Raw genomic sequence first — 21327 nt, forward strand, 5'->3', positions numbered from 1 at the left:
AGTATCATAAACAGCTAATCACTTCTTCGTCAAATAAAATAAGAAAGAAAACGTCTTGTTTCATTCTTTTCAGTCTTGCCAATTGCCCGGGGGAATGGTACCTAAGATGTTAAATATAAGACGATGCGGATTGGCTGAGTCATCGAACACACCCCATTTACGCAAAAGATTAATTTAATTAGGGTGGAGAGGGTGGGAAACATTTATACTTTTTAAAAATTTTCTTTAAGTTTGGAAGATTCCCGTATACTTTACTTTCCTCTAAGGCTTAAGAAATTTATTTCTAATAATAACAGTACCTTGAGAAAACCTTCGCTTTAAAATCTTTCATCATGGGGATAACAAACCTACATTGCACCCCTCCCCAGTTAAATTTGAAAGTTCCTCGTTCGAAATGATAGCATCTGTTTGTCTTGAGCTCAGCTAATTTGACCGAAACTCCATCAAAGAAAATCTTATTTCCCTTCCATTTTTAAACAAAAAAATGCCTCCTAAAAGAGGAAAGCCCAAAGCGGCCGCTGCTACCGAAGTCATAAGCACCTCGCGCTTCAAAACATTGAAGGTGAATGAGCGGATCTCGATCAAAAACTTCGTGGAAAAACACAAGCTGAAATTTGCAACTGGACGAGGATTCTATCAACTGACAAAGCCGGAGACGATTCAGTTCCACAAAGAGATTGTTGTGAGACGAAAATCGGACGACACTATGGCTTCTGGAGACGAGGTAAAATTAATTCATTACTTTGAAATAACTTCAGGTACTGATATGAGTTGCATCTTGGTAACGTTATTGCGGCGTTATTTTTATCCATTAACGAAGCAGATGAATCGATTGAGCCAACGTTTATCTTCCTTTTGCACCTATAAACAGGATTTGATCGCCGTTCTTTTTGTATTATCAGTTACATATTGCAGCAAAACAAATTAGACCCGCTACCAAAATCAGTTTTGTTTTCTGCTGGAAGTTAATTTCTGAAAATGGAATCAAAGTTATACTGCACAGCTGTTAAAATTTCCATAAACACTGTTTAATTCTTAAACGAGCCTTCGATTTTAAATTTATGTTAGCAGAGCTTGGGAATTGATTACCAGCTTGAGTTTTGAACCAGTTTCAGGACAAACATACTCTGGAACTTTCAACTTTTAATGCTGACAAAACTTTGATAGGTATGATCAACTTAGATTAAGTTGAATCTATGCTCCGAGTACAAGTTAGATAAGGTATGTAAGAGACAATTTTCAAAGGCTCGAAAGGAATTAGAAACCTTTGAAAAATTTATGAGTGCCTATTTATTGCCAAATTGGAAATGATCATCTAATTAAATATATGCTTTGATAAAGGTATTAAACTATTGAAGTTTTTCATTCATATTTTTAGGTTCGTGAATTACTTGGGATTGGAAAGGAAACAGCAAAATTTAAATTAGACAAGGATAAATTGGAGGATTTTGATGTGTTTGTACAGTCAACCTCATACAACCGTGTCTTGATGCCAGATACAGAGTTCTTATATGACACAGGAGAAGGTGGAGTTGTCTCGTCAGAAGTGGAGGCAGCAAAACCAGCAGCAGCAATTTCTGCAGATGATGCTAAGGAGAAACCCAGCACAAGCCGAGGAGTGGGCAGAGGAAAGCGCAAAAAAGCAGAAGAGGTGTCAATTTTCATCACTGCATTTTGATTAAATATAAAACTATTGAAATTTTCATGAAGTTATTAACCCTTTGAACCCTGAATGACTAGCATCTAATTTCCCCTTACAATTTCACCCTTGAATCACTCTTTAAGGTCTTGAGAATAATGGAAATGATCACCAACAAAGCTCTTGATTGTTAAACAAATTCTCCTTGAGTACAACTGAAGAAATGTATAGAAAACAGTATGGAGAACATGCATACTGATTTTAGGATGTGAAGGGTAAAGTATGGCTGTAATAGCATAAAAACAGGTTGCAGTTAGTCATTGTGGTAAATGCACTTCTAATGATTGTTTCATGTTATTACTTCCCATGCCAATTGTGATATTTTAATTGGCGTGCATACTGGGAGTCTTCCTCAGGTGATGGGGTCAACTGAATATGATTGTGTAATCTCATGAACAATCCTGTACATCTCTGATTGGCTTTTATTTCACAGCTGTTATTAGCCCATTTTCATTAAGTGCTCACTCTGTGGTCCATAGTTGCACAGCTCTTCCAGTCAGTTGTGGTTTTTTTTTTTCCATATCAGCAGCCCTCATGCTTCTAAGATTGCTATTCCACTGTACTTGTGGATGTTGTCAGTGTGAAGTCTCATGTGGGATTGCCTTTCTTATTTAGGCTTGATCCATAAAACTAAGCTTAGGAATTTGGTGGCAGTGGGAAGCAATTGCTCTCAGCAGTCAACCCAATCCCTGCTTCCCTAGTGCTTGTATATGACTTAATAAAGTGTAAAAAAATCTTCAATGATTTTTCAGCCATGAACCTTGAGTTATTTTGCATTTTTAGAAGCCAACAGTTGAGGTAAAGAAAGAAGATAAAGCATCATCACCAGCTAAGAAAGCAAAACCAGCAGCAGCAAGTGCAGCATCAGGAGGAGCTGACGTCAAAGAAATAGTATTCTCATTTGATACCACAGGATCAATGTACCCCTGCCTCACTCAGGTGACAAAGAACTACTTGTCTAGAGAGCTGTGTCTTGTAAAATTGTGGTTAAGTCTTAAATATTCAAATTTTGTACAAGGTACCAAATTCTGGAATCTCATTGGCTAAGCTAAGCCAGTTAATGGTTTGCAATGTACAGTTTTTACTTGTTTTTGATGCCTTTTCCTCTTAAACTAATTTTTCTGAGATCCAAATTGTAGCTTTATCTTAATATTACCTTAAGTTAACTTCTTTCTAAACTCCCCTATCATCTGTTCTTCATTTTGTCCTTTTTTTTTTATTTTTGAATTACTTTTAACCTTTTCACTCCTAAGATCTGATTGATAATTCTCACCTCTAGCTGCTACACATTTCTTTTTAATTTGGTTCTGAGAATTCAGTGTTCAATCAAGATAATGCCTTGAACCTGATAAGTTTGAGTAAAAAATCTCACTACCTTTTTGCAGAATAATGTATGAATACTATTGGGAGAAGTTACATGTCAATCACTTCTGGGAGTTCAAGGTTCAAATTGTACAGCTGGCAAACACATTCTTTTGCTCCAATTCATTCTTAACAGTCTCTAATGCTAAAAAATTGAGAAAAGAATTTCAGTCATACAAAAAAACCAAGAAACTGAAAAATACCCTTAACTCTACCTTATATTCCTTGTTTTCAATTTTATTTCCATAAAGGTCCTTGAATAAATAAGACATGTTTGTCCAGTCAGTGATTCCAGAATTACTGAAAAATTTGTGGATGTCAAATTTTTGTTTTCTGGATATTTGCATGTTGGAAGTTTCATATGCATTGCGGGGTACTTGAAGAAGAGGAATCCTTGGAAGCAAACTTAATGTAATAGCCAGCCATAAAAATGTTCTCAACATACAACACTAATTGATTCACAAGAGAGATCTCTATACTGACCACATGATGTAAAGCTGGAATGGAAACTTGCTCAAACAGTCACGCCAGAACAAAGCTTTCTATTACCAAACTTTTAATAAAGATGATACTGCTCCCTATTTGCTCTGCCAATAATTTAACTTCCAAAACTTATTTATTGGGTTTTCCAGGTCAGAAAGAGGGTTGAAGAAACAGTCACTCGCCTCTTCAGAGAAATTCCTGGTATTCGCATCGCAGTGTTTGCTCATGGCGACTATCAAGATAAAGAATCAACTTATGATACAAAATGGGTAGATTTCAGTACAGACAAAAAGAAAATATGTAACTTTATCAAGAATGTATCATCAACATGTGGATATGATTCAGATGAATGCTATGAACTTGTTCTTAGACAGGTGAGTGGCATGTTTTTTGGCAAAGATGGTTTTATAGTTGGTCACTATGTTTTTACTTTTTTTTTTCAATTGAATGTATCCAATTGGAACATTTAAAGGAAAATGAAATAATGGCAGTTGTCTTCTTTGCTACACCAATCAAATCCTTTCACCAATTTTCATCTATGTCACATTTTGATTGTGACAGATTGGGAGAAGGGAGGGGGGGGGGCAGTTTTGCAAAATAGTGGTAAGCATAAATGTGATTTTCAGACACGTCCTTTAGCACCTGGTATGAGTGAATTTAAGGGGGGTGGACACAGGAGAAGAGTGGCATAAGGATAAATAAAAGGAGCGTCTTACTTTTAAGTTGTGGCCACACAATTTTTACTTAAAAAAACTACATGGTTGCTTACCTCCTCCTATCAAATCTAACCAGTAAAACAATTTTTAAGAAACATATTCACAGACCATCCATTTCAATCTACTTCAATCGTCGGGCAGAGCGCGGTAAACTAACAGGCGTGAACGGAACGCAGGAGGGTGGGGGTCCTGCTTTGTGGGAGCTCTCGCAAGCTCAAGCGAATTGAACCAAAAAAGTTAACAAACAAACAGTCAAATAGTAAAAAAAAAGAAATTGAAATCCAGCATGCCCTGTCACCTCGGCTCGTTGGATGCGCAAAGAAAGATTAAATCGGACTTCTTAACTGCAGGAGCTTGTCTTGTTTTCTGTAACAAGAAGAGTCCTCGAATAGTGTTACTTCTTTTGAAATGAATTTAAAGTCTACTTCAGGTAACCCTCGGCATCTCGCTAGGGCTCCGTGATACACGAGGTCTAAACTAAACCGCTGTTTATGCAAGCAGTGAGCCTTGGGCTTTCTCTATAAGAGGGTAGATGTAATTAAATAAATATCCTTCCACAGTTAGCTTTCGGCTCTATTGACAATGTTCACGAAAATAAATGTTCAGATGAAAGGTTAGGCTAAATTGAAGGCAGCTTAGAACGCGGTTTAGTTAAACAACGCTTAAGCTCTGTTTAAATAACCGGCTCTTTAACTCCCATGAGTGACCAAGACAGAATTTCTCCTTACAATATCAATATCTCCGATACAATATCAAGCAGACAAGCGATGGGTACAAAGAAATATATCAATTAGGGGATTATTAGTTGATGCAACGCCAAATTCTCCAAACTAACATTATAAGAATTGTATGGCAGACAGTAAGGAGAATTACTTATGAGATCCTGGGAGTGAAAGGGTGAACTCTGTGTTAAGACTTAGTCCTTTGGAGTTTGGTCCTGATAACTTTTGCTGACGTCTTCCAAAATTCGCAAACTTTAATGCAAATCTGTGGTTGACGGCTTGAAGCATAGGTTACCTCTGTATCATTTCCCAGTCTTTTTTATTCCATTAAAATCAAACTCACTTCATACGATGTAAATCTGGTATAAAATGTGAGATCATAGAATTAAAAGCTGTCAAACAATGCAGTTTTGAATGTTCAGAAAGGAATTAATGTATTAATAGTCAAATGCATTTAGTCTTACTCTTGTATTTAAAAAAATTTATGGCCGAAAAAAGTTTCCTTTTCCCTTTCCTACTGTTGCGTGTGGTTCTTATGGAGTGCTTTTGTTCTTATCTAAGGTTCGTGAAGAGCTGTCCTGGACACCAGACTCCCAACGTTCGCTAGTGATAATAGGCGACGCCTCACCCCATCCCCCTTCGTACCACTTGAACACACTGAAAATTGACTGGAAGGAGGAAGCTAAGAAACTCTACAATGAGATGGGCGTGCGGATTTACTCGGTCCAGTGTCTTAACTACGGTGGCTCTGACACCTTCTATCGTAAAATCGCTGAGTTTACCTGTGGTTGGCACTTGAAGCTAGATCAATTCGCTTCCATCGTCGATTTCCTAACGGCCATTTGCTATCGAGAACAGGGAGTGGAGCAACTGGAAGCTTATGAGGCAGAGGTCAAGTCAAGGTCAAAGGGCTCTGGGTTGAATCGTAACTTGCATGCCTTGTTTGACACTCTAGCCGGTAGGAGCACCAGTACCTACACCGGTGGAAGTGATCACGGGGGACTGGAACCGGTCAATCCGTCTCGATTTCAGGTAAATGACATCACGGTGCGTTACATATGAAAGAACAGGATATCTAAGATAGGACGCTTGCTCTCATTGGTCGATTGGTGTGTTAGATAGAAATTTATAGGCTATTTAAGAAAGTACGCACTCTCTTATTGGTCGAATGAGTCTGGCCCAAAACTCTTTCATGCCCGTGAACATAAACTAGTTTATTTTACTATGTCTGTTGGTTCAAGAAGAGGGGGAAGATTTCAATTCAACAAACTTTTGAATGTAGCGAACAGTACATTGTAACACGTCCCTCTAAACTGATCAATTGTAACGCTGAAGTGGCTCAGACAGCTCACTTCATACGTTTTTCATCGCCAGATCCTGGAAGTCGACGAACGCGGCGACATTCGCTCTTTCGTCGAGAAGAACGACCTTCCCTTCAAAACAGGACGTGGGTTTTACGAGTTCACGAAGCCAGAAAAAATTTCGGACAAGAAGGAAGTCGTTTTGGTGGACAAGGCCTCCGGGGACATGTTTACTGGACCTGAAGCATGCGCAATGATCGGAGCGGGAGGGGCAAATAAAATCAAGCCCACGTCGTTTGACAAATGGCGGGTTTTTGTGCAGAGTACCTCGTACAACAGGGTTCTGATGCCTGGTACTGGGTTCTTGTACGAAGTGGACACAGATCGCTGATCCCTATGATTGACAGTTAAGCACTAAGAAGGTTTTCTCATGGAATTGTAAATGGTTTCTTTTGACCCAGAAAGTGGGTGGAAAATAGAGTGAAACTTTAGAGTAATACTTTTCTGGAGTGAGGAAACATAAAATAAACAAACAAACAAAAACAAAACCAAAACCAAAACTATCAAGAAATCAAAAAGGAAAAAAAAAACATAGATTCAACCTACAAGTAGGCACAAGATGTATCAGTCACTGAGTGGACTCTAAGTTTAATCAAAATTGAAAGAAAATTTTTATCACTTTAGAAGTTTAAGACCGATGGTACTATTTTGTTGCACAGACACACGAAGATCGATGTTATTGGATACGTTTAACCGATCACTTTTTTTACAAAATTTAAGGATTTAAAACTGATAAACTTTTAGGTAAGTAACGTGTCGGTTTTTTTTGTTCTTTTTTAGAGTTTTACTCGAGAGCACCTCTCGACGAGGGTTATTAGAAAAAGTGTAAGTAACTACAGGAGGTTGTCAGCACAAAGGTAGCAAGAGGCTGGCGAGAGCTTTTCAGAACAAACAGATTAAAACAAAGCAAGGCCAAAGAAATCTCAGATTGCGATAAGCATTCAATTGAACAACGCTCTGAAATGCGCACATGTTTTTAGTCGGAGTAATCGATCTGAACTGGTACTTGATTTGCTGAAAATTTACTTCAGTATTATAGACTTTTACTGAGAAAGGTTGTCAATATACTTTTGGTGTAAGGGGTTGGGATTAATTTTGTGGAAGCTTATTGAAAATTTTGTGTCTACTAAGGGGATTAGGGTTGACGCACATTTACTCAAACTTTCAAGGTTAATCAAAAAGTGATACATTTGTCGAGGTGAAAACTGACACAAATTACTAGAATGAAAATGAAAAAAACACTTAGGTTTATTGTGAGTTGGATTCTTAAAAAGCCAACTGTATGTATTAACTAAGTGGATAGAAACTTTGCACTTTAAACCTTAGATTTTCTTAAGCGTACTATTTCACACGCTCAGAAGGGCGTGGTCTTGAATTGTATGCGGAAAAACTTTTTACTTTAGCAAAGTGTCACTAAAACAACTCAAAAAAGGTCAATATAATGGGTTCCTATCAATTAAAATTTGCGTGGTTATTTACCAAGTGCCCTTAGTATTGCGTCTGCACCATTATTTGTATTGCGGAATCTTTCAGAAAAGCGAACTTTTCGAGATTTAAACCTCGATCAACCTCGAAACAAGGCGGTGGAAATTTTAGCTAAAGATGCGAAAAGCGAATTATTTGCCTAACAGGTTTATTCAGGAAGAAAACCTTTCATCAGTTGAAATCACATCCTTACATAATCATTTTGAATACTGATAGCGAGGCTCCTGGAATGTTGGATTTGAATTGCAAATATCTTTCCACTCAATGATTATTCATTTCAGTTGAATCAGTATCTTCACACGTGGTGCTCAGAATTTTGCTAACCTGCTTGGTTTAAAGTTACTCGCCCTAAATAACAGTTTTTGGTCAGAAAAATCGTCGTCTTACAAGTCCCAAATGCTCATAACGTTGGACTGATTAAGTTGCAATGCTGCTAGGTCCTGAAAATTCAATATTCGGTATGAAACGATTCTCGAATGAGGTTACAACCGGCAACGGCAAGCAAACTGAGTCAAGCTTTAAATTGACCGAAGCATGGTCTTCTCTGAACTCAAGTAAGTTATATAATTTCATTATTTTGACTTAAATAGTTTTTAAACAATTTTGTGAGTTCGGCTAATATTTTTTTCATCCACTTAGAAGAAAACCAAAAAACAACGCGATAGCAACCGCTGTAATTTAGTTCAAAGAGAACCGCTGTCAAACTTCAGTTCAACCTGTGAAATATTCATCGCGTTTCTGAATAAATGTTGTAGTTGTATGATTACCTGCGATCAACGTCAGAATTAGTCAAGACGTGTGAAGAGTTCTATTTATGTGTAGAGTAACACTACTGTTTCTACCACACTCTAAATCATTGACAGGACTGTTTACAATCTTAGACAAAATTACCTTACACTCGAGCTATAAAACTGATCTCTTATTAAGATACTTGTTACAAGGCAATACGTAATGTGTCAATCAATTCGTAGCTTCAACTTCACCCCCCCCCCTCCCCCAGCCCTTAGTATTTGAACTCAAGAAGATTAATTGGTTCCAACTCTCGTCATAGAAGCCTAAATTGCGTTCAAATGCTCTACTCGAACAAGAATTGTTTTGAACAGTTCTTTGTTTGCAATTGATCAACGAATGTTCAAACCCCTACCCCACCTAGGCAATGTTTAAATTTCCCACCCCAGGCCCGGACGACGGTTAAATGCCTGTGGGTTGCCCGGGGAAGATGTTTAAGCTTTGAATTGATCAGCACTTTAGTGAGTTAATAATTAAGTAAAAAAAAGGGGATTCACTCGAACGTTTCAGTCTAAAGAAAGAAACTCTTTTTGGACTAACTCGATCGTGCTTTGGAAACTTAGTTCAATTTGATGGGTGGCTAGTTTTAGATTATACCTTTTCACTCTTAACATTCTATGGCATAAATCCGCGGTTCACGAAACTTCAGTGCAAACCTGAAATGCATTCATCAATGAACAGAATGATACCAAATGTGTCTCCGTGAAAAGTTAAAGTGGTTTGTTTTATTCTGGACTTGTTTAGCTTGGTAACTTAACCATTTCCTTTTGATAATTCACATTCCTAGTCGCTCGACAAGGAAAAAATTCCAGCAAAAGTTCTAAGGCATCTGCTGTGTTGATGCATCCTATTCACACGTTTATCTTAATGATTTTCCCAAGGGCTTGTTAAACGAGTATTGTGAGCAGGTTAGGGATAAAAATGTTTTAATTTTCTAAACGTCACGTTGGCAATGATATTTGACCTCGTGTGTATCTCGAAGAATCGAAAGCTAAATAAAATGATGGTTACAGTTGTTGAGGAAGAAAGACACGGAAAAGTTTAGAATTTGACGAGCCACCTTAGTATTTTGCAATTTATTACTTTTGTATAAAGCTTCAAAAGTAATCCAGGACTGCAATGTTTTTACCACACTACGATCTGTGATTGGTCAGGAAAACTATCATAACCCGCTCAACCAATCAGACGCAGAATTGAAACCAACCGCGTCTCGGTAACACAAGTTTTCCCACCCTTTGGGCAGTTTGCTTGTTTTCACTTTGAGATCTCATTAGCCCCTTGTAATATTTTCCTTCGCTCTGATTGACGTAGTGATAACTATAGTTGTGGTTTTATGGCACTCAATCGAAAAGCGTTTCGAGTCGCCTAGAAGTAACAATGTCGGTTCTGTCAACGTATTGAGAAGGTCACGTATTTAAAATTTGCTTTGGCAAGCGATGGAAAATGTATCATTTGAAGGTTGAGAGAAATACAAAAGAAATAAATTTTAGTGTAATTAAAATTATTTCTGCCCAAGGTGATGATTGTCACGAACTAGTTAAGCCAGGCGCTGAAGAGAGAAAATTCAACCTTTTAAAATCCATTCTGTCCCAATGTATTAGTCTACAAACTGAAAATAATTGATCAGTGCATTCAGCAGCCACCTAGTAAAACCCTGGATTAAGAAGAGTAAATGTTAGTTATTGTAAGAATAAGAGGTAACTGTTCTGAGGAAACTATAGATGTAACTTGCCGAAACTTGTCAAAGTAACTGAGCTTAATTAAGCATTGTTTCATTAATTTCACTGCCATTTCTTCTAATTTGATGGATGTTTTATCACTTCTTTGAACTGCAGTGGAGAAAGAAAAGAAGCAACAGAAATATTCAGCGCTTCATTTGCTTGTCATTGATGAATATTTTCAAGTTAACTGCAAACTTTGTGCATTTTTGAAATTCAACAAAACCTGACCATTTACAGGATCATTTTGTAATTCAATGCAACTAGCTTCAAAACTGCTTATTTGTTTCGTCATAAATTTAAACCAAGAAAAATAATGGGATTTTATTTTCTCTTGATTTAAACACAATACTTAATATTCTTTCGTTTTTTAAGATTTAATTTATCGTAACAAGAACCGTAAAAATCCTATCAAGAAGTGTATAAATGATACAAATGGATGTAGAGTGCAAGTGGTTACTGAATTTTTTAAAAAGAGCGCTTAGCGATCAGCGATCACTTCTCTGAAGAGAATACGCGGAAACATGTCACTAAATGATTTCTTTTTTCTTTTTCTTTCAGATTTGAACTAAAGGTGATGCAAGAAGATTCAAGACATGTATGGAATTAAATAAAGTTTCTCAGACCTCTTTGGATTCACGAGTTAGAGAGAAATAGCGTGTTAGAGAGCCATGATTGCGTCAAAAACCATCGATTGCATAATTTGCGCTTTTGAAAGGCCTAGGTACAATTTGAAAAAAAAAGTAGGTCTCTTTATGGGAAAAACTTTTGTCAAAAAAAAAAAATTAAATCTTTAGGCGGGAAATCTGTCCATGGAAAAAAAAGACTGCGCTTTGGAATGGTGTCTGATGTTGACCAAAAAATAGCTAAGTCTTTTGGCGGGAAAAAATCTCGCTTGAGGCGATTGATTTTCTCCCATTAAAAGTTCTGTACATTTTTGTTTTGCACCAGACGGTGTTCAAATTCGCAGAATTTTTTTTCCTCTCAGCAACCCTCCCTACGCAAATTTTTTTAAAAGAGATAGCCTATATTTTGACTTGTTACCAGGCCCTTTTCAAAGCGCAATTATTTTTTTATCATTTTTAAGGCAATGGAAGATAATAAAGTGAAAACACAAATCTTATTTGCTTGTAAGTTTTATTTATTTCCATATCTACAACTCTTTATTAACAAGTATAAATACATTGTAACTAAATAAATTTCAACCGAGAATTAAGACAAAATAATAAGATCTGAAAAGCGCCAAGATTAATTTAAGATCTCAAAAAACATCTTAATGAAAAGACTAGAATAAGTCTGACAAGCACTAGGAATAACTGACATCGTTGGAACATCTTCAAATTTCCAAAGACAGTTGTTGAACTGAGCTACAATAAAATATGTCTGATATCTATCAATGCATTAGAAATGCTAAAATTTTTTAATGAGAAAGTCAAAGAAATGGCAAACAGAAAAGAGTAAAAAAATCTTGCGACGTAGGATAATTACAAGTTGCACAAAAAAAATCTCTCGCTTTTGGTGCTTCTAATAAACTCAACCTAACCTCTTGCATTCGCATGTTTTTTTCTTGCCAAATTATTTTAGGCTACCGACGAAATCAGTTTTCAAAACAAAGGAACTTGAATGAAATTGTGAATTTTCCTCGACAGCATATGATTAATTCCTAATGAGACTAAAATTTGCAAAGCGGTGTTTTGGTTCGGCAACAGCGTTTTGAATTTGTTTTACAACAATCCTGTCGCTACTCCCGAAACGATGACTTTGCTCAGTTATAGGTTTTACCTCTAATATTAATTTCCAACTGTATTTCCTGTTCAAATTTTTCGATCTTTTCCTGTTTCACCTTGCTTGTGTTTGGCTTCAGCCACAGACGTTAAAAGAACTGCAAGACAAAACAAACACGCTTGTTAAAATAAGCAAGAACAAAACCTGCTTACAAAATAAAGGTGATCATGATATGGACACTTTTTCTCCGCCTCTCTAGCTGTTTGTTCAGAGTTGACGATCACCACAAGATGACATTTTCATTCTGCGTAACGCGTTGCGGTCTTTATTATCTGCGTGTCCAAGCTCTACCAAAAACCTTTTAAACCCAAAGAGTGACCAGCTTCTAGTTTCCCCTTACAGGGATACTGCTTAATCATTCATTAAAATAATGCAAGAGAATATCAACTGTTTATATTCTCTTGAATCCTGAGAATAACGGAAACGATCGCAAAACCCATGAAGCTTTGATTTTTCAACGAATTCCCCTTGCGAGTACCTCAGGGAAAGTATAGGGAAGAGTATGGAGAAGATGGATACTGATGTTGTAAAGGGTTCTCCTTATTAATTTTAAGAGATTATAAACTCTTGTATAAACTTTTCACGGTGACCAATTTACATTATCAACTCATGAATATGAAAGCGATCTTAGCAGTTATGAACACCACGTAAGCAGTAGTGAAAAGAAGGCCTGAAAAAAAATAAAAAATAAAAAAAATAAGGCCTGTACGGGATTTGAACCCATGACCTTTGCGATACCGGTGTAGTGCTTTACCAACTGAGCTAACAAAAAATTATTTTAATAAAACTAAGGTGTTTCTAAATTTTCAAGCTTATTAATTACATCGCCCAAAATGGTATGATAATCGGTCTCTGCCTCCATCAAAAAATGTGCGAACAAAGCGTGCGTCACATGTATTCGAAGATTTAGAACGACGTGATTGGAACACACGCCTTCCACTTGCGCTTAATTTACGTAAACGCCCTTCAGAATTTACGACAACTAATGACAATTTCCCACACTAAAATATCATATTCTCAATGGCATGCAACAAGGTTACTTAAATTTTTGGGATGAAAAAGTTAGCGTCTCAGAACAGTAAAGCTGATTGCTCACAATTTTTAATGGGTGGCAAAAATTTTGTTTACATTCCGATCATTCTTTATCGGTGGCGCAACTTAGTGACGAAATGTCATCTAATGCAAATTAAAATACCGTCGCTCATTACTTTCTTTCATATGAATGATTAAATCATCTTGAAAAGTTGGGAAAAAATTGGAAAAATATTTAAGAATTTCTAAGATTTATCGCGAAAGCTAGAGACGGCCATTACAGTTTTAGATAAGATTTCTGCACAGCCTCATCCTAGTCTAAAATAAAGCGGTAGTCCCAAAAGCAATCGATTGTTTTCGCCTCTGTTTTCTGTCTCCGAAAACTGTATGCATAATGAAGCTTGGGGCTGTGCAGAAATCTTATAGGTAATTTCCTATTTTATTTCGAACGAAAATTCATAAGCTCGAACTATTAAAACTTAAAAGTGACTGACGATCAAGAGATAAGTTTAATTTTTAAAATGTTTCTCATCATCTTTTACCGTACAAAATAATCTTTTTTCACTCTTCATTTTAAATAATCTCGTTGCATTTCCTTGATTTCTTAGTATTTAAAATTTCTTTGTTGTAGTTTTCCAAATTACAGAACAATACAACTCTTTAGCTTGTACGTGTTGTTTACCATTTCCAGTCATGTGATAACACTAGAGACCTTAAGCAAACCACGACGGCGACAGCAACGAGGACATGGAAAAACAAAAGAACTAATGGGTAGAACAATGGCTCGGCACGTGCGTTTTAAAACTTTGTACATTTCTTAGCCGTCCCGTGCAAAACAACAACTTGAAATCACCACAATTTGCGTCGTCTGCGAACCGAAACCGCGACGGCAAATAATTTTAATTTCCATTTGGAACTTAAACGCTTCTTTTATGCGTAATGTTGAGGTGTGGCACCATATAAGATGGTAAACAAATGCAGCCATTTTTGAAATTCTAATTAAAGGCAGAAATTCATTTTTTAATCGAGGCCTTCCTTAGCGTTGCCGTCCTGACTGCTTAAGTTCCCTACTACAGCTAGAGAACGGTTTCTTTCAGATTTCCTCTTATTTACGTGCGTATGTATACGCGTGATTCACAATGATAGAGAATTCCCTTGGGACCCAAAATGGGTAAAAACATGCAATCTCAAGAGGTCTATCAAAAGAGCCATACTGGCTTTTAAACATTTTGCTGCCTAGGATTTGAAAAATTATTTTGCACACTGCAATGAAAACTCTCAACTGGTCTCCACAGTAAACCCATCACTTAACAAGCTATTTTTGCCATATTTGTTCAACTGAGATTTTCCACATACATTAATATAGCTACAGGTTCTCGTGAAGAGTAACCACATGTTTATGTCATGAACCTGTTCTTTTATTATTATTATTATTTTTTAAAGAATGTCTCTTACCTTAATGCAATTCTTTGCTTTCGTTCCCTCTCTGTCTCCTCGTATACTTTGTTATTATTTATCTTTATGGCAGTTCATCTAAAATGTGCAAAAAAAAAACGGTTAAAATTGTTTCGGCTCCATGAGTTACACAATACTGGTTTAAGAATGTAAGAGGTTCATCTAAATATCAACGTTTTTACCCCTAAAAGTGATAAGCATCTAATTTCTCCTTACAGTATCGCCCTTGAATCAAAGATTTAAGTCATTAGAATCAAGGTGCTGATAACGAGGTCAGGAAGCTCTTGATTATCAAGCAAATTCTTCTTGAACGTACCATAGAAAACGTATAGAGAACAGTATGAAGAACTTGCAATATTAACCATGTTTTCTGCATTACAACTAGGGATCTTTCAATGTACCGCTAAGCGAAAAATATGCGTTACACTAAGCTTCTTCCTAGCCTAGATGAACTTATACAAATAATACAAACTAACTGAGAAATTTGCTATCGAAATTATGAACGGAGACCTGAAAGCGGCACTGGTTATGAAGAACTAGTCTGGGACTCTTCTATCGTTCATATAAAACTCTCTCAACTTCATTTCAGCGCCGCTCAAAAACTTTCAAGTTGAATTAATTCTCATTCTTACCTCGTTTTTGTTGCAAAAAAAAGAAACAGCTTTGTGGTGAATAGTCAATCCATGTCGGTAAAGCCAGCCAGCATAAGCAAAGAAACTCCTTAGTGTTTCTGGCTCTGGCATTTGGACGTTAAATTTCCGTGGCGTGAAACAGTTCAGACCACGAGGAACCATAAAATGTAAATGAGCTGAAAAACTTACACGTGCAATGAATTTAAGTGCAAATGAAGAGAGCGAACCTGAGAATGAGGTTGAAGAATATTTACATAGCGAAGATTTTTAGAGTTGAGATTGAAATCGGTTAAGTTAAGGCTTATTCAAAGTTGATTCCTCATGTCCACCTAATGGACTTTTATCATATAAATTTGTGAATTTTGAAGAGAGGACTGGTGTTAATTTTTCAATCATGGATTTTCTTAATTTAGTTAGATTTGGTCTTTCAATTTTCTTCAGCCTTCAGATTAAATTACAAATTTTTAATTAAGACCTTCAAGAATATCGTTATGCATTACTGAAGCCTACTGCCTGTTTCTTATCATCATGTACAGAGGGCGTGTAAATTAACACAAAAATAACTCCTTTCCCTAAAGATTGTGCCTTGATTTTGCGTTCAAGGTTACAGATTTATATAGAATTCGAAATTGGAAGTGTTATGCTGCGTTGGATAGCTACTTTAACGAACGTGTACCATTTTAATCATCAGCTTTTAACACTCGTAACGTTAATATAATTGAAATCCAATCAAATAGTTTGAGCTCAGTCTCTTACTGAAAAAACAAACATGTCCTCTCCCTTTATCGATATTTTAATCAAAGATGCTTGTTCATTGAGAGCGACGCTATACCTTTCAATCTCGGTTTTCGTGTTTTTTGCAAAATTTCATATGCAGGATGCGCTAAATGGCTGCTACATCGTCGATACCAGCCGCCGACAATTTTCAAAAATTTAGAAACTAGCACAATCTCCCATGGGCACTTCCTTAACAGTGTGAAACAGATGAAAATAGTGTATTTTAAATCATATCTCTAAAATGCGAATGAAGATACTTGTCGAGGGAGGACCATGACAAATAAGACAAGAATGAAACAAGCCACAGACCTGGTTCCATAAAATACTTTTCTGTATTGGTTTGCATTTCTTTGAGGTCACATTCAAAATTGAAAGCCAATCCAGCTCCGTGGATGATTTTGTTAAGAGGAACCTCTTGTCCTTATGAAAACCCCATGTCAACTGCAATATAAATTTAAATTAAGTTTACTTTTTAACTGAACACAAAGCACAAAGAAGGAGGACGTTGGAGGTTAGCTATGAATATTTAAATGTCCCTTTCCATATTTTTAAAATCACATATACAGTGGCGGGCAACACAAACAGTCCAAGAAAAAGTAGGGCTGTGATGAAAGCAGACGAGATGATTAATGCAACGCAGTCCTCCATCAATTATGAACACAACAGTGCGTCGAAATTCGAGAAAACCTCCGACTTCGTCAGAGGATTAGATTACGAAAACAGACTTCATTATGTAATAGCATTTTGTGCAGTGAATGTCATCTTCTGTATCACTGCTTCCTTCGGAAACATTGCGATTCTACTGGCGCTGTGGAGGACGCCCTCTTTACATTCAGCAGCAAATGTTTTGTTAGCAGGTCTTGCGGTTTCAGACCTTTTTGTAGGTTTGCTCATTGAACCATTCTATATAACATTGGTTTTAACAAACGCAACGTTTCATTCTCGAACTGTAATAGTGTTTGAGTTTCTAAGCATCTTTCTATGCACTGCGTCTTTTACCACCACGACGGCAATCGGCATCGACCGCCTCCTCGCACTTCAATTGCATTTGAGGTACAAAGCTGTTGTAACGCCGCTTCGTGTCACCTGGGCAGTAATTGCAATTTGGATAATCTCGGGTATCTTATCATGTACAAGGCTGTGGACTAACGAACAATTTTATCTATCTTTGTCTTCCATAACATTTGTGTCTCTAGCTGTAAATTTTTTTGTCTATTTGAAAATCTATCTCATTGTTAGGCGCCATCGATTGCAGATAGCACATCAACAACAACAGCAGCAGCCACAACAACAACAGCCCAGTGAAGAAAACATTTTTCGTAAAATGAGGAAATCTACCATAAACACATTTCTCGTGTGCATTTTACTCATTTGTTGCTACATGCCGCATTCCATAATGATAATGAGCAACGTTTTCCGGCCTAATATTCTAGGAATAACGTCCATGATACTTTTACTCAATTCGTCTTTAAACCCAGTGCTATATTGCTGGCGAATCCGTGAGATTGGTACAGCGATGAAGTATACATTTCGTTGTTGTTTTTGATAACTTAAACAATTTTGAAAGATTTAAGTCCGGAAGTCTTCGGTAGTTATCAGCAAATGAATTGCGTTCACTATTTAAGAACAAGTTGAATTCATAGTGGATCTTTATCGAAGCATTCCAGCTTCTGACATAGTGGAATCAATTGTTTAATGCTTCGGCTAATTTTTTCACTAAGTTTTAGTTAAGCGTAAAAGTATGTTTAAAACTGTTATAGGTTCACTTTTTTAAAAGAAAAATGAATAAAGTAAGAAACATCCAATTGCGTTTCATTTCTCTCGCAGTTCAAGTCTTTCATATAAGACTGAACAAGTCTTTCTTGCTGTTTAAACTTCAATATCTTTTAGCATAGTGGTCATTCACCAAGTTAAAACACATATGCCGCCTACATCCTTTTTCACAGCAAAATGTAAACAGAAATTGAAATGAAAGATGACATCAATCAGCAAATGACACCTACATACTCGAATAAAAAGAATTTCGAGTATTCCCGCTAGAATTCGAACCTAGGACTTTCCGGTCGGACGGACGCTCTGCCACCGTGTAAGTAGTTCCATATGGCGGCAAATTTCCTGCAATAGCACTGGAACAGGAATGTCGATATGTCAGTGACACTTTTTGCACAATGATCACGTAAACGAGGACTGTAAATTTCAATTTCAAAAAACATTTACCATCCTCGTTACAGATATTGAAATCTTTTACAAGATATTTTAATTAAAACCTGAAGTCGTAATCTAAGAGGCAATTCACTGGCCATGCAGAAGATTAAAAGATCGTGTGATGTGAGAAACAATGAAAATGTTGAAACTTATTCATCGATGAGAGAAGGTAAAAGGTAAACTTAATTTAATAAAACAGTTTCTGACCGAGGAGAGTAATCAATGATAAACGAACTAGATATCAATATCCCGGATGAATCATTGCTAATATCTTAATTTATTGTAGTAAAATAAGAAAAAAAACATGCGCGTAGCAGTAAAAATTTCTCTGTTCTTTTACGTGCTTTTCACATACAAAACCTACCATTTTTCAAAGGAAGAATTACGGAATGTGTTGCAATTTCAAAAGAACGGGTTTAAAGGTGCATACCGTGATAAACATATCAAGGGTCTTTGATAATAGCCAATGGTGATTGACAATGGCTAATGTTGGCTGACGATAGCCAATGTTGGCTGACGATAGCCAATGTTAGGTGACGATAGCCAATGTCGGTCCACTAACGTACAAATAAAACTAGTGTTAGTTTTCTTGAAAAAATGATTAGTAATTTATGTTTACACGATTTCCTGGTGCGGGTTAGGGCCTTCTGTTTTTATTTGGTTGTTATTTAAAATTTTTTTCTCATAAGGAACTCTATAAAGAAAGAAAACATTACTCAATTCTTGTGTTCATAGGAATGAATAAAAACATACCTGATCAAAACTCGGCTTTTACGTCTGAGTTTATGGCGGTGTCTATGGTAACCGGGGAATTTCACCTTTCCACTTTAAAACCGCTAATCAAATATGGAGAAAAAATTCATTGAAAATAAACAGTTCGTTGAAAAAGCTGTTAGCTCTCGCGAAGATCTTACATTAGCGAGAATAAAGGAAAACTGGACATAAGTTCATATGATGCTGTTCTTGATTAAGTGAATTGAAGGTCAGTAACCCGCGAGCAAACCGGTGCGCTTCTTAGCACATAGTTATACTAGTGCATAGTGATCTTGAATAAATAAACTTTTTTATCAGTTTAATTTTATATGCATGCCTACTTTGATGAACGAAAAATCGAAAATAGCTACAAAACACAAAAAGCAGCGATCGAGAGCACTCAAAGGTTAACTTTAAAGCTGCGTTTGTGAATTGTTTAACAGACCTGTAATACCACTCTTTGAAAACTTCATTTAAATAGAAGATAACAGACATATGTCTCAAATATATTGTAATGTGTCTTGCCGGTTCCCGACCGCAAAAATGAAAAATACGAATACGGTTAGCACGTTTCCCGAGGGCGAGTCGAACAGAAAATAAAGAAATAGCTTCTACTCACAACAAATGGCATATTTTTCAGAATATGATTATTGCACTTAGGGTTGAAAGGCAAACTGCAAAAGATTTATGCTTGCCGCTTAAGTTAGACGTGATTGGTGGAAATCTCCGTTGAAATGAAACTGGTGGAACGATAACATTACAAAGCAATTTTCAATTAAGTGTCAAAAGTAATCAGGGATTGCTTTGGTTTAACTCTACTTCACTTTGTGATTGGTCTAGAAAACTCGTGTCACACTCATAACCAATCAAATGCAAACTAAAACCATTCACAACTTGGACGCCCGCGTTTTCCCGCGCTTGAGGCTGTTTGCTCGTTTTTTTAGTTTTTGTTCTCATTGGCTCTAAGATGCATTTACCTCCCTTTGATTTTACGACACTTAGTCGAAAAGCACTCTTATGGAATTGTCATACGGTAAAGTTTACCAGGTGCAATCTTCGTCAACTTCTCCATTCGACTTATCTTGGCCCGTTCTTTTTTCTAGTTCTCTCACCAGTGTTTCCCAATCTCCCTCAGATATTCGTTCAGCCATGCATATCTTGTACTTTTAACCACTGGAATTTTGTGTTTCGTCAAACAGTATTCCAGAGTTGAAGTTTGTACTTTCTTCTCTTCTCCTTTTTGTTTGAAAATATCTGGAGATCGTGACAAGAAATCTCTTTTTTAGGGGAAGGGAAGGGGACGGTTTAAAGCTTCATATTTAATTATGCTATTAGTTCTGCAGATATTCACGTAAAATGTGGTTTTCAATGACGTTTTTAAGTTTCTCGACTCTGCACATTCGTCAAAAATTTGTAAATTTATAGTTGAAGGCGCAAGAATTTGTATTGTTATTATTTGTTGTTGTTGTTGTTGTCGTTTCATAGTTTCGAGTTAAGCGTTAAGTTTCTCGTCTTTATTAGTGTCCTTTATCAGTTACCAGTTTTGTACTTGTTATATTTATTTGCATATTGTATATGTTCTGTTCGCTCGTTATTTATTTGTTTAGTTGTCTAGTTTGCGAAACATATCGGAACATATCGTGCCTTCGGTTTCATTTTTTCGTCTTTTGGTTCGGTCACATTCGTCTTGTGAGCGTCCTTGTTTATTTCGCTTTGTCGTTTTCAAGTACTTTCACTCATACGTTGTAAGTTATTTTATGCTCATTCGCGTGTTTGTAATTTTGTTATTTTCAGTTACCGTGTTCAACAATGTGTCATATCAAGTTTATTAAATTTTCGATGAACGGAAGTTTGTTCCAGTAAAGTTTGAGTACGAGTGATTAGCGTTTGCGGCTATAATAGTATCATAAATGATTGAATTAAAATTTTGGTTGGAAAAAAATTTCTTATCAATCGATCTGAACTGGGGGAGCATACGTGGCATATATATATATATATATATATATATATATATATATATATATATATATATATATATATATATATACATACATACATATATAGCACCTTTCATTAAAGGAAAAAAATCGATCCAAAGCTAATGGCGATATGGTTCAAATGCTAAATTAGTGCAGTAACCGCAGATAAGTCAGCCCGTATGACCAATTAGGAAACGGATTAGAACCACGTGCATATCGTTCAAATCTGGAAAGATACGGTGATCACAATTTATTCAAAGGAAACTGCTCGACCTTTGCAATTTCATAAGGCTCCTTCAGGCACATTGAATTTGAATTCTTTAATGGAATATATGTGTTGGAGCTTTGATTACTGATTTTATTAATATAATCGA

The 21327-nt window shown here is 36.4% G+C and overlaps 2 protein-coding genes and 2 long non-coding RNA genes across 4 annotated transcripts; 3 read left to right on the plus strand and 1 right to left on the minus strand.

The window, feature by feature from the left end:
• The first annotated feature begins 393 nt into the window (after positions 1-393).
• LOC113677185 (uncharacterized) lies at positions 394-7822 on the plus strand. The gene is made up of 6 exons (XM_027193952.2): positions 394-724; positions 1379-1651; positions 2483-2638; positions 3694-3918; positions 5544-6014; positions 6357-7822. Exons 1-6 carry the CDS (start codon positions 485-487, stop codon positions 6672-6674), a joined length of 1683 nt encoding a protein of 560 aa, XP_027049753.2. The 5' UTR covers positions 394-484; the 3' UTR covers positions 6675-7822.
• A 285-nt stretch (positions 7823-8107) lies between these two features.
• Positions 8108-10970, plus strand: LOC149037237 (uncharacterized). The gene is made up of 2 exons (XR_016181283.1): positions 8108-8382; positions 10897-10970. It is a non-coding gene; the product is annotated as an uncharacterized LOC149037237 (long non-coding RNA).
• Positions 10971-12091: 1121 nt separating this feature from the next.
• LOC149037238 (uncharacterized) lies at positions 12092-15379 on the minus strand. Its single transcript, XR_016181282.1, has 3 exons — positions 15240-15379; positions 14608-14685; positions 12092-12217 (listed from the first exon to the last, which is right to left on the minus strand). It is a non-coding gene; the product is annotated as an uncharacterized LOC149037238 (long non-coding RNA).
• Positions 15380-16547: 1168 nt separating this feature from the next.
• Positions 16548-17698, plus strand: LOC113677120 (beta-2 adrenergic receptor-like). Its single transcript, XM_027193879.2, has one exon. It carries the CDS (start codon positions 16624-16626, stop codon positions 17560-17562), a length of 939 nt encoding a protein of 312 aa, XP_027049680.2. The 5' UTR covers positions 16548-16623; the 3' UTR covers positions 17563-17698.
• The last annotated feature ends 3629 nt before the right edge of the window (positions 17699-21327 follow it).

Source organism: Pocillopora damicornis, chromosome 11, assembly GCF_964200805.1.
Source record: "Pocillopora damicornis chromosome 11, jaPocDami1.2, whole genome shotgun sequence".
Lineage (NCBI taxonomy): Eukaryota > Metazoa > Cnidaria > Anthozoa > Scleractinia > Pocilloporidae > Pocillopora > Pocillopora damicornis.